The 13,460-nt window shown below is 36.6% G+C and overlaps 1 protein-coding gene across 1 annotated transcript; it reads left to right on the forward strand.

Moving 5' to 3' along the window:
* Nucleotides 1-7,531: 7,531 nt before the first annotated feature.
* LOC109147760 lies at nucleotides 7,532-8,488 on the forward strand. Its single transcript, XM_019295417.1, has one exon. The coding sequence runs from the start codon at nucleotides 7,532-7,534 to the stop codon at nucleotides 8,486-8,488; it is 957 nt and encodes a 318-aa protein (XP_019150962.1).
* Nucleotides 8,489-13,460: the final 4,972 nt, after the last annotated feature.

Raw genomic sequence — 13,460 nt, forward strand, 5'->3', positions numbered from 1 at the left:
AGAAATTGACTGCGCCAAAGCTGTCTCTCTGATCAATGGTGAAGGTAATTACGATGGAGCAGCAAGGAACATTATCGAGCTGTGCAGAAAGGCAAAAACGAGAAGCTGGGAAATATCACTCACTCACGCTCCTAGAGAACAAAATAAAGCAGCGGATATCATGGCAAACCAAGCCTACAATCACGATGAAATTTTCAGTTGGTTTGGAAGGCCTCCGAGAGATATTCAGAGCATTCTTCGCGAAGATGAGGGGTTTTTTTGGTGATTCCATCACTGTGAGGGTCGCATAACGAGCTATGGGCATTCCCCTCTTCTTAGGAAAAAAAGTAGTAATGAATTACTTCTTCTTCTCTTGCTGCATCAGTGCATACGACCACGAGGAGCCCTTGGCGGCACCGGCGCCGGCGGCATGCACGTCGTAATTCGGCAAGGGGACTTTCCCGGACTCAATTCAATGTGGTTGATATCTTTCACGAGCATCTCATAGTGGCGCTTGACTTCCTCCTCCGTCGGAGGGGAGAGTTAGAGGAGGCGTAACCCGACGTCGTAAGGGAGAACGTCGGCGGTCTCGGCTTCCGGCGGGAGCCTGTGCTCTATTTCGTCGAAGGGTACTTCGAGAAGGCGAATGGAGGAGTATTTGGGCTAGAGAGATGATCGGAGTTTCTTGATGTTCAGAGGAGTGTTGCGCACTCATTGGGCTGGTGAAGGGAAATTCTGAAACTAGCTTCCAAATTAACGGTTGTGGGATGGCTGCCTTAACTGATGATCAATTTGGTTAATTTTTTGATAGTTGGAGGACTTAATTGGGTAAGAAATATAGTCAAGGATCAAATCAGTAATTTTGTAATAGTCAAGGGACTAAATCAGTAATAAACTCTAAATTAAATTTTGCTTTATTTTATTTCTTTTTTAAATCAAGTAAATTAAATTTTGCTTTACTTAATTTCTTTGTTAATCAAGTAAATTAAATATTGCTTTATTTCATTTCTCTTCCAATTGAGTAATAAATTTTCACGATACTATTGGGGCATGTTTAATTACCAAAAGTTAGTTTTCATTCAACATCTTTAATTTTTCAAATTAAAATTTAACTACTTTCAAAAAAAATAAAATTAAAATTTAACTCTTGTAATTGTTTTAAAATCAAATTTAAATAAAATTTAACACATTTTCATATAAAACTAGCTAATAAATGATTGTAGTTTTCTATAAAGAAAAAAAGGTTGTTTGCGTAGGTGGAAGTATGTAGTTAAGAAATTGTGAAGTTAAGTGAGTAGTAACGGTGGTAAGTGGATTTGTGGAAGTATACAATTAAACGATTGTGAAATTAAGCATGTAGTAATGGTAGAGGTAAAGAACAATGTTAATGATACTAATTGTGACTAAGTGTGTGTTTGATTCGTACATGGAAATCGAAATCAGAATGTGAATCAAATACTTGGTAATGGTAATGAGTTTTGGTGAAAGTATTTTGCATGTTTGGCAGTAAGGTGAAATTGGAATGATTATCAATATTGATGTTTAGTTGTGTATGACCCTTTAATGGGAATAAATATTTTATAAATATAAAAACAAATAATTAGGCAATTGATCATAAATTAATATAATGGCATCCAAAATATTAATATGAACAAAAAAATAAATAAAATACAAAAGTACTAATTCAAACTTAAAAAATAAATTATCAATAAGATGGAATGATGTTCATTTTTAATTATGGAATGAAATTTTTAATTAAAGATGTTATCAAAACCAATAGTTGTAGTTTTAAAAGTTGTCAACCCAGACTAATTATGATTTTGATTCCTATTCCTAATGTGTAAACTCATGAACTAAACACACCCTAACAGGGCGTTTGGTTGGAGGGAGTTTAAATTCCCTTCCAACTTAATTTCCACCTAATTCCAAAGGCCATTAAATTCCATAGTTTGGTTGGAGGGAATTGCAATTCCCCCATTTTCATGGAATTAAAATCTCATGTCCCCCCTCTGGGATTTTAATTCTTGGGAAAAAAAGATAGTGATGAGTCAAAATTACCCCTCCCGTTTTTAACCTAAAATTAATGTCTAACAACAATAATGAACATTTTTGACTTTATACTACTTATTCCCTTTCAATTCCCATGTATACCAAACATTGGAATTGAAATTCCCAGTAATTCTATTCCCGTCAATCAAACACTGGAATTTAAATTTCCACTTTATTTCCAGTAATTCAACTCCCATGGAATTACAATTCCTTTCTCACATAATTCCCCCCCTCCAACCAAACGCCCTATAAATGAATGTATAAAACAATCCATTGTAGATAAGTAAATGCAAAAAAAAAAAAAAAACCAATTATTTACTAATTTTTGTAAATTTTTACGTAAAAAAATACAAATCATTATAGGGAGAGAAATAGAATTGGGGCTTAAATGACTAATTTAACCCTATGATTTTAGTTGTAAAAAGTTTTATATTTGTTTATTGATCAGCATTTCATGAAGATTGGGTGAAAAGCGCGCTAGACAGATAATAGAAGAATGAAATTTGAAAAATGGTTATGGAGGGAATTCAAGGATTGAAACCACCGTTATGATATAATTCAAGAATCAAAAATATTTTTCTCAAAAGGATTGATCAAGTTGATGGAGCAACCTTTCAAAAAAAAAAAAAAAAAGGTTGATGGAGCAAAGTTAAAAATTGATCACATAAGAACTTTTTAGTACGGCGTACGATTTATTTCTCATATATAATTTTTAAACTATTATAAATGAGAGAGTTTACATTATCATCTCAATTAAAAAATTAATAAAATTATTTCTCCAATTAATTACAAATCACTACTGAGGTAAAGTGTATGTTATGCAAAACCTTATGGGCCTGCCTGATTTGAAAAAGAAATGAACGCAATTACATGAAATTTAGTACGCAACGGAAGAAATCTTTCCAGCACGTTTGGTTCATGGAATGAATTTTGAGGTAATAAGAATGCTATTTCAAAAGGAATGGAATAAACAAGGAATAGAATAGGAATTGTATTCTATTGTTTTGTTCGCGGAAGGAACAGACTTTAGGAATTATATTACAGTGTTTGGTTGATTTAAAGAATAGAAATGAAATATATTTTAGTGGTGGCGGCGACGGTGGCGGCGGTCGTGGTGCTGGGGTGATGGTGGTGGTGGCGGTGGCGGCGGCGACGACGACGACAACGGTGGTGGCGGTGGTGGTAGTGGTGGCGACGGTGAAATTTAATTGGGGGATAAAATAAGAAATATAAACTTTAGGCTATTCCTGTGAACTCAGGAATAGCCTAATACCAGGGGCGGCCCAGAAATCTTTATTCCCCTTACAAGGGGAATATGTCATTCCCGGGAACAATGTTCATGAGAATACAAGTGGTTACCAAACAGAGGAATATGCCTATTACTGGGAATGCTATGACATTCCAGGCCTATTCCCTGAACCAACAGCCCATTCGAGCAGACTTCTGGCTCTTAATCGTATTCAAATCACGGCAAACTCCAATTTCACACTTTGAGCGTGTGAAGGCTCCAAGAACTCAAGAAGAATAGTCAAAATAGAAGAATCACAATATATTTCTCTGAGTGGTTCTTCTTGAAAAGTTGAATTAGAATAAGTAGAAGTGTGACATTCTAAAGTGTCATCTTGGTCCGTTTGTAATTCTCCACACACAACCATCAACAATTCTAAATCAGGATATTTAATGTCTAAACACAATGCACATTGTAAATATTTTGGCCATGAATGCATCCAAGATAGAATCAAACCATACCAAAGCTTGGAAGGCGGGACTCTCATCTTTCAAAATATGAATATATTGTACGCGTCTTTTGTAAAAAAGATCTCATACAATACAAAATCATCAATTGTTAGAGTAAAGGGCCAAGAACAGAAAGGTAAGGAGAGAAATAGACAATCTAGAATTTTAGATTTCAAAAAGAGAGAAAAGAAAACAGGGGACCATAAGGTTCCCTCCTGCAAGAAGATATCTTGCCCAGCTGCTAGAGCTATTATTTCAGAGCTTATTCGATGCCTTACTGCCTAGGAGAAGGTCTTAATTTATACCCTATTATAAAGTCTAATTGTAGAAATTAAGCAACAATCATATTACATAATAATTGCAGATTTTCCTTGGAATATGCCTTGATTGTAACTGCTGCATGATTTGGGGTTGATTGATTAATTGTTACCTCTTGGGGTACATGAACCAATAAGCAATGAGTAATGTTTTCCATAATAATAATAATAATAATAATAATAATAATAATAATAATAATACTTTTTTTTTTCGCAACTTTTTTCAATTGTTTTTCCTTTTTTTTTTTTTAATACTTTTGTCATTCCTTTGTCCTTTTTTTTGGGTCAATTTTTTCACTCTTTTTATTTATTTATTATTTTAGCCAACAAAAATAAAATTACAATAATAATAAAAATAAAAAGATAGAGGATACTCTTACCAATGGAATCAATGAAAACACTAATTGTTATGTGATGTATCCACAAATCCTCTCAACGAGAGCACCAATGTTATGACCCTAAACCATAACGGAAGAAACCTTTCGAGCAGGCTTCTGGCTTCTAACCATATTCAAGTCACGACAAACTCCAATTTCACACTTCGAGCGTATGAGGACTAAAAAAAAAAAAAAAAAAAACCTAAAAGACTTGAATAACAATATATTTCTCTGTTTCTTCATCTTCATATACAATAACCTATTTATACTAATTATTTACTCGGGTTGGACTTCCATATGAAAGATTGTGAGTTCGAGCCTCAGTGGAGGCGTTATTGGCTCTTTGAGTCAGTACCTATTTATACTAATTAACTTACTAATACCGATTTATACTAATTATTCTAACTATACAAGGTAATGATATATTCTAATATACATAATTTCCTTATACTAATATTTAATCAATTATCCTCTAGTTACATATGATTCATTCCTTTTAAACCCTCCACTAATTAAATCACCAATTGTTTCTTTCCTTTGATGCATATTAGGAGATATCAGGGGTTTTTATACAGTCTAGCATGGCTATAAGCTATTGCCAGGTTTGCATGCATGAGCAGGTTATATCTCCTAGTATGGCCTGGGGTGACATTTGGAGATTGAAGATCCCACCTAAAATTCAGGAATTTCTTTGGTGTAGTGCGAATTGGGTTCTTCCTACGATGGTTGCTTGACTAATTAATAGAAGATTGGAAGTGGATATAAACTGTTCATTATGTAGAGATCATCAATAATAGAATAAGGTTCAAATTGACCATTGAACAAAATATAAAAGTGCAATTTGATCACTGAACGAAAAACATAAATACACATAATAATGTAGAGATCATCAATAGTAGAGATCATCAAAATTGAACTTTACCAATAAATTTCAATACAATAAATTTTTTTTCCACACTTCATTATGCTTTAATATATATAGAGATAGAGATAGAAGTATAATAATAAAATATAATTTATAAAACATAAATCCACATAATAACTCCAAAAGAATATGTATACATACATCCACCCACACAAGTAATGCATTCATACTTGCTAATCTTGTTTCTATCAAAATGAATTCATATTTTGGAAGGAAAATTTTGTGCCTAGATTATGCTTTCTTATATATAAAGATTATTATTATTATTATTATTATTATTATTATTATTATTATTATTATTATTATTATTATTATTATTATTATTATTATTATTATTAGGGAAAATGGCACTTTTTCCCCCTGTGTTATATACTTATAGCACTTTTTCCCCCTATATTATTTAAGTGGCAATTTCCCCCCCTAATATATTAAATGGACATATTTACCCTTAAAATAAATATTTCCTTTATTTTACTTCTCCAACAAATTATAACCACAATTTGAAAAAATAAAATACATTAATTGTTGAATTTAGAATACTTTAAAAATAAAAAAATAAAATTTTAAAATAATGTTTGAACCAACAGTTCAAATTGGATCCGAAATTGTGAAACAACGATTCAAAATAAAAACCAAATCGCGATTATATATACTTATATGTGAGAGTCAATATAAATGCGAAAAAAACATACACTATTTGCAAATATTATAATTCTAATTTTAAGCTATTGCTAGTAGTTGTTCCGATTTGAACCTCTGGTTCACGGTTCAGAATCTATTTTTTTCCACTTCACAATTTTAATAAACGGAAACCCAAATATTGGGTTATGTTATGAATCATAACCGAATTTTTTTTTATTTGATTGCTATAGTGTTCGGTTCAGTTCGAACCGAACCGTGGCCATCCCTACGTATAAACAATAATTTGTTGAACAAGAGAAATAAATAAAATATGTATTTAAGGGTAAAAATGTCTATTTAATATTATCAGGGGGAAAAACCGCCACTTTTATAATAATTGAGGGGGCAAATGTGGATGCATGAATAACTCAGGGGGAAAAAGTGCTATAAGCATATAACATAGGGGGAAAAAGTGCCATTTTCCCTTATTATTATTATTATTGTTATTATTATTACTGTTACTGTTACTGTTACTGTTACTGTTACTGTTACTGTTACTGTTACTGTTATTGTTATTGTTATTGTTATTGTTATTGTTATTGTTATTGTTATTGTTATTGTTATTGTTATTGTTATTATTATTATTATTATTATTATTATTATTATTATTATTATTATATACGTATTGTGTGTGTGAGATTTTTTTTTTTAAAAAAAATGCCTATGTCATCATCTATGTCAACATGCAACCTGCTAGATGGAAATTTAACCTGCTATCAGGTGAAATTGCATACATTTGAAAGGTTAAGTGGCCTAATTGTACTTTTTTTTTTTTCGTATAGTGTCTAAATTGCACTTTCACGTTTCGTTAAGTGGCCAATTTGAACCTTATTCCTATTAAAAAAAATGTAGACAACATGCATCCTGTAACTTTAAAGCAATTGATGTGTGAATGTGTGCAGGTTGCTCTTTTGTGGCATGAACTGACGGACTGCCCTCTTTCAGGAGTTGATGAAGATTTCGTAACCCGACTTTCAAGGAGATTATCCCAGGCTGGTGTTGCGGCTAAATTTAAATGCATTGCCTTCTGTTGGTGTATTTGGAAAGAGAGGAGCGAAGTTGTTTGGAATCAAAACTCTTGGCAGACAGCGAGGATTAAAATGGAGGTGTCTAATCCCAATCTCGAATGGCAGGAGGGCTTGACTTAGGTCAGCAATCGTAGAACTAATGTGGTTATTTATGGTAGTACGTCGTCGGTATCCAATGATACGTTAATGGTTTATGTATTACAGATTAATTATATTAGTTTAATAGTTATATTTATTTCTTGTTGAATAAGTCATTTACAGTTCCTACTAATCTGTAACCTCTTCCTAGACTATCTCTGATGTATCTATATATATTCCATTCATCTCAACAAAGAATTATCATTCCAATCATATTTCTATATGGTATCCAGAGCAACTTTTCTCCATTGAGAATTTCTACGGTCCTAATTTTTATTTTCCCTTTCGTTGTTTTTTGCTATGGTTGTTTCTGCTTTGGCCAACATGGCTAACATTGTCCATATCAATGTTCCTACCCATTTCCCCATCTGGCTGACTGATACAAATTATCCGGTATGGCAGCGACAGGTAGAGACCACTCTAATTGGCTTTGATCTCTTAGGCTATATTAATGGTGATACTAAAGAACCTGCAAAATTCTCAAATGCCGAAGGCACGACCCCAAACCCGACACATGCTGTCTGGTTCAGGCAAGATCAGATCATTATTGGTGCGCTGTTAGGGAGCTACTCTGAATCACTACAATCGTTGACTTCTTCTACTACAACCGTAACGGAGGCGTGGACTCGGCTTACGTCCACTTACGCAAATGACTCCATGGGCCGAGTTATTTATCTCAAAACCAGGTTATTAAGTAATCCCAGAGGTTCACGGTCCATCACAGAGTATTTGCAGGACATGCGTTCGATCGCAGATTCCTTAGCAACTGCGCATAATCCTGTTTCTGATTCTGATCTCATTTCGTATGTTTTGAATCGGTTAGGCAATGAATATGCTACATTGATTCCTGCTATCCGGGTGCAAGGAGGATGCATCAACTTTGGTGATCTTTACAGTATTTTAACGGACCATGAGCGGATGATAAAGTCTATAGAAGAGGCTCGACAGTCCCATTTAGTCACGGCGAATGTAACTCAGTTACAATCTGGAACTCCACCCTCAAATCACCAGCGTGATCAGTCACGGGGAACCGGTCAACGTCGTTCTCGTCCCTCGAATCGGCAAAATGTTAACGACCATCGTCAGACTTATATTTGTAAATTTTGTAACTTTCAGGGTCTTGAGACTAGATTTTGCCGGAAATTAGCGAGGTTCCTACGTGACAATAATGTTCCATTTGGTCTTCACCAATCTCCCAATAACTTTGCAGGTCCCTCCGTTAATACCTCAGTCATCTCTCAACCTCAACAACAGTAGCCGTGGTTATTTGATAGTGGGGCTTTGTAACACCCCGTGTTACGGCCTTCAACCCCGGATTAATTATTAAATTAATCCCGTTAATAATAATTAAATATGATTTAATTCGGTTAGGTTTCCTTTAATTAATTAATAAAGGTCCACCATGAACCGTGGACCCTTGCCTAAATTAGAGTCCTAAGCCTATTAGGAATAAAGAAAGTAAACCCTTTACTATTCAGATTCTAATTAGGAATCCTAGACCTAGTTATCTATTAGGAATAAAGGAAGTAGGCCTTTTACTATTCAGACTACGGTTAGGATTCCCTTTAATTAATTAATATGGTCCACTATGGACCATGGACCCTTATCCCTAAACCCAATCCTTAGTTCCAAAAGGAATAGAATTAGCAAGCCTATAATATTAGTTCCTAACCAGGACTCCTAAATATATAAATAGGGGACTTAAGAGGCACCTAGAACCCCCCACCACAATAAACGTTCCACCACCCCAAAGTGCTCCAAGAATCCCCTTAGAAGAAATCAAGAAAGCAAGAAAGCTTAAAGAAAGACCCTTCATAGCCAAGGAATTAATTAAGGCTAAGAGGTAACCCATGTCTCAACAAAACATATTTTCATAGCTATGATTCCCCCTTAGGGTTTCCCCCATATTATTGTGATTGGCGAAATATGATGATGATTATTAATGTTTGATGTGATGATCCCATGAGGGATCTTGATAATCTTGATATTGGGAGATTCTTGATAATTATGGTGTTCTTGATGATTATATGGAATTCTTGATAATTATGTGTTGTTCTTGATAATTGTGTGACGTTCTTGATGCTTATGTGTTATCCTTACCGAATCTTGCAATTAGAAGGCGAATCGTATTCTTATTGACATAAAAGTGATTAGAACCCTAGGTTGTATCGTATGTTATGATTCTTGGATTGTGGGGTGGGGAAATCGCATGTTTGGGTGTTGATTATGTTTAGAAAAGCATGATAGGTTATGTGCCGTTCGTTTCTCGTATTTGATCCGTTAATTGTCTACGTGTTGTCATTAATTACGTTGTAAAGTGTCTAAGCATGGTTTCGGGTTCCACAACGGTTCCCGGGGCGTATTGTGTGATAAGAGTCAGTGGGGGGTAGGGGACCCGCCACCTACCCACGGCCGAGAACACCTTCCCGGCAGCGGGCAGCCGGCGGGCGGGCAGCTGCCCGGAACAGTGAGTCCGGCGGGTGGCCCCCCACCCACCGGCTACCCGCTGGAAATCCCCCCAACCTGGGATCCCGGCTTCCCCGTTTGATGTTCCCCGTTCCCCGTGGCGTCCCAACGGACTCCGTTTATCGTGCCTATGTCTAGTTTGATGTTTCGGGTACCGTTCGTAGGTTTATGGGTCTATTATATTGCATGCTAGTTGAATTGGTATCCCGTTGACCTAGGTGGAAGAAGTATGAACCCCTTAGGACTATTCTTAGTAAGTGATGGATCACGCATAGGTTTTGTTATACGTTCTCTCCCCCTTCCTAATGTGTAATGTGGGTTGCATGTGCTTGCTATGTGTTATGTGTGTGTTACCCCAATTCGGTTGCGATCGGATTGGTTATCCTGAGCTGCGGTTCAGAAGCTGGCTGCGGTCAGATTGATACTCTTGGGTTGCGGTCCACCGTTTGGTTGCGATCAAACGTTTCTATACGAGCTGCGGTTCGTCCTTTTTCTTGGCTGCGGTCAGATGACATTCTGTTGGGCTGCGGTCCACTGTTTGGTTGCGATCAAACACTATGATGAGCTGCGGTTCATCGGTCGGTTGCGATCGACCCCTCCGTGTTGCAATACGGGGCAGGGTGCTGCGGGGCCGTGTCAGAGCTATATGCGCTGACCCTCATGTATGGGCATGCGATTGGTCCTGTGGCGCCAACAAAGTGTGTTATGTGTTGTGACCTGGACGAGTTGTGATTACGAGTGTCTTGGGGGATGTGACTATGGGATTTATATTGGGGATTGTTCATGTTGGGTTATGATCATTGTTTATGCTTTGCCTTATCTGCCTTATCTGTTGAGAACTGCATATGCTCGTTATAACTGTGCTTGTGTCTGGCCTTATCTGTCGAGTCATTCCCGGTTTTTAAAGCTAGAGTTCGTAGGATATATCTTCATGCTCAAAATGGTTTTCGTATATCTATATATATCTCTATATGTATTGTATTTCAACGCATTGGAGTGGGTTACTAGCATCTCTCGCTGAACAGATATATTTGGCTTTCAGGCACAGAAGATTAAGTTACTGGAGTGCGCTAGAACTTAGAAGTAGATAGTTTCCCTTTTGGCCTGCGTGCCACGTTTACGTATTTACGCTTTGAGGATATTTGTTAGTTAGCCTGTGCACTTGGGTTCTCTAGCCCAGGTGTGGCATAGCACCCCGAACGCTTGTATTTATATCTTGGGATTTAATAAGATTCTACCTTTATTATAAGTTTTAAATGTCTTGAAAATCTGGGGTGTTACAGGCTTCTCACCATGCCACTTTCAATCTAGCCAATCTTCCTTCCATTTCGGCATATGGTGGTCCAGATGAAATTCACTTGGGTGATGGTAATCGTTTACAAATTACACATACAGGCTCAACTACTTTACCCACATTTACTCGTGATCTTTCTTTAAATGATGTGTTGTGTGTTCCTAAGTTGCAACGTAATCTTGTTTCAGTAACTGTGTCAAACTAACCATGTCTCTGTTGAATTTTTCCCCTATTTTTTTCGTGTCAAGGATCTTCGCTCGGGGGCGTGTCTGATGCAGGGAAAGAACTTCCATGATGTTTATTACACCACCTTGCCGAGTAATCCTCAGATTAATACTCTCACTGTTCCAGCTGTCTCTGAGTGGCATCATCGCCTTGGGCACCCTGCTAATAAACTTTTGGGTTTTTTTTTCTCATCACAATAAATTGTCCTTACCGTCGTTGGCCATTTGTAACTTCAAATGCGTCTCATGCAATATAAACAAGAGTCACAAACTACCTTTTTCAGAAAATTCATTGCGTAGTTCTAGGCCTCTTGAGCTGTTATATACTGATGTATGGAGCACAAAAAATATTTCTGTTGATGGTTATTCGTACTATATTATTTTTGTTGATTTCTTTACGAAGTACATATGGTGGTACCCCCTTAAGAAAAAATCTGATGTTGCTACTCTCTTTCCTCAGTTTCAAAAAATAGTTGAAAGGTATTTTGGCCAGAAAATAATCTTTGTGTTTTCAGATAATGGTGGTGAATTCCTTAAATTAATCCCATTTTTTAAAAATTATATTGGTATATCTCATTTTACCACTCCACCTCACACATGAACGGAATGGTACAGCAGAACTCCGGCACAGGCACATCGTCGAAACAAGTCTGTCATTACTTCATCAGGCTTCTATGCCAATAGCTTACTGGCCCTATGCTTTTCGTACAACAGTGTACTTAATCAACAAAATGCCCACCTCAATCTTGAACTATGTGTCCCCGTTTCAAAAATTATTTTGTAAATCTCCCAACTATACAAAACTCAAGTCCTTTGGTTGCCTTTGCTTTCCCTGGTTATGTCCATATAAATCCTCAAAACTTCAACCCAAATCCAAGCCTTGTGTCTTTCTAGGTTATTCAGAATCTCAGTTAACTTACAAATGCTATAATCCCGTAACTCATCGGGTCTACATCTCATGTCATATTCGCTTTGTTGAGACTGATTTTCCTTTTCCTAGGTTGGTCTCGGTTCCTAAAAAAAATATCTGAGTCTAATCCTGTTATTATAACTTCAGGAACTCCAGTTATTTCAATACCCTTAGTATCACCGCTCCCACCGGCCAGTGTCTCCTCCTCAATCTTCTACTTCTTCTACACAATAGTTGCCTAATACCCATCTAATTAGTCTCCCGCAAACTGAGTTTGTGTCTCCTCAAGAGTCACCATCTCATCCTCCTCCCAACCTATCCAATCAACCGTCCGTGTCAGCTGAGGCATAACCTGCTTCTTCGAGTGTTTGTGTTTCTACCTAGCCGCAGCATATTGATAAGCCAAAACGTCATTGTAAGTTGAATCTAAAGTACTATGGTGATGCTTTCATCAATATAACCACTACTCATTCTATCCCTACTACTATTGAACCTCCCATAGTTGCTCATGCTCTGAAATAGCCTCTATGGAGGATGAATATACAACACTACACCGCAATCGTACATGGGAGCTGGTCCCTGCTACCGATCACAAAGTCATTGGATGTAAGTGGGTTTTCCGGGTCAAGCGTAAGGTTGATGGCTCAGTTGATAAATTTAAAGCTCGTCTAGTTGCAAAAGTTTTTTTTTTTTTTTTTTTGAAGGAACAGGGCCATGATTATTATGAGACCTATAGCCCTGTGATGAAGCCTGTGACTATTCGGGTAGTTCTCACTATTGCTCTGACTCGAAATTGGTCTGTTCGCCAATTAGATGTCAATAATGCATTTCTCAACACGACTTTACATGAGGTTGTCTACATGCAATAACCTTCTGGCTTTATTGACGCTTCTCGACCGATAATGTCTGTGTCTGATGCTTCATTGTTTATTTACAATTTGTGCGGTATTATAGTTTATTTTTTGGTTTATGTGGATGACATCCTTTTCACAAGTAATGATGATAGCTTCTTGGAATGTTTTATTGGTGCGTTGTCTCGCCGATTTGCTTTAAAGAATCTTGGTACTTTACATCATTTTCTGGGTGTTGAGGTTGTCCATGTTGTGGGTGGTTATTTTTTATCCCAGACTCGCTACATAGCAGATATCTTGACAAAGTTTCACATGCAGGATGCTAAAGCGGTTTCCACACCGATGAGTTTAACTTCTTCTATTGTCATTGATGATGCATCTCCGGTAGTTGAGGCTACTTCTTTTTGCAGGTTAATTGGGCTTCTTCAGTATTTGTCCATAACACGTCCGAATATTACGCTTGCTGTGAATAAGTTAGCTTAAT

The sequence above is a fragment of the Ipomoea nil genome, unplaced genomic scaffold (assembly GCF_001879475.1).
Source record: "Ipomoea nil cultivar Tokyo-kokei standard unplaced genomic scaffold, Asagao_1.1 scaffold2036, whole genome shotgun sequence".
NCBI classification, from domain to species: Eukaryota; Viridiplantae; Streptophyta; class Magnoliopsida; order Solanales; family Convolvulaceae; genus Ipomoea; species Ipomoea nil.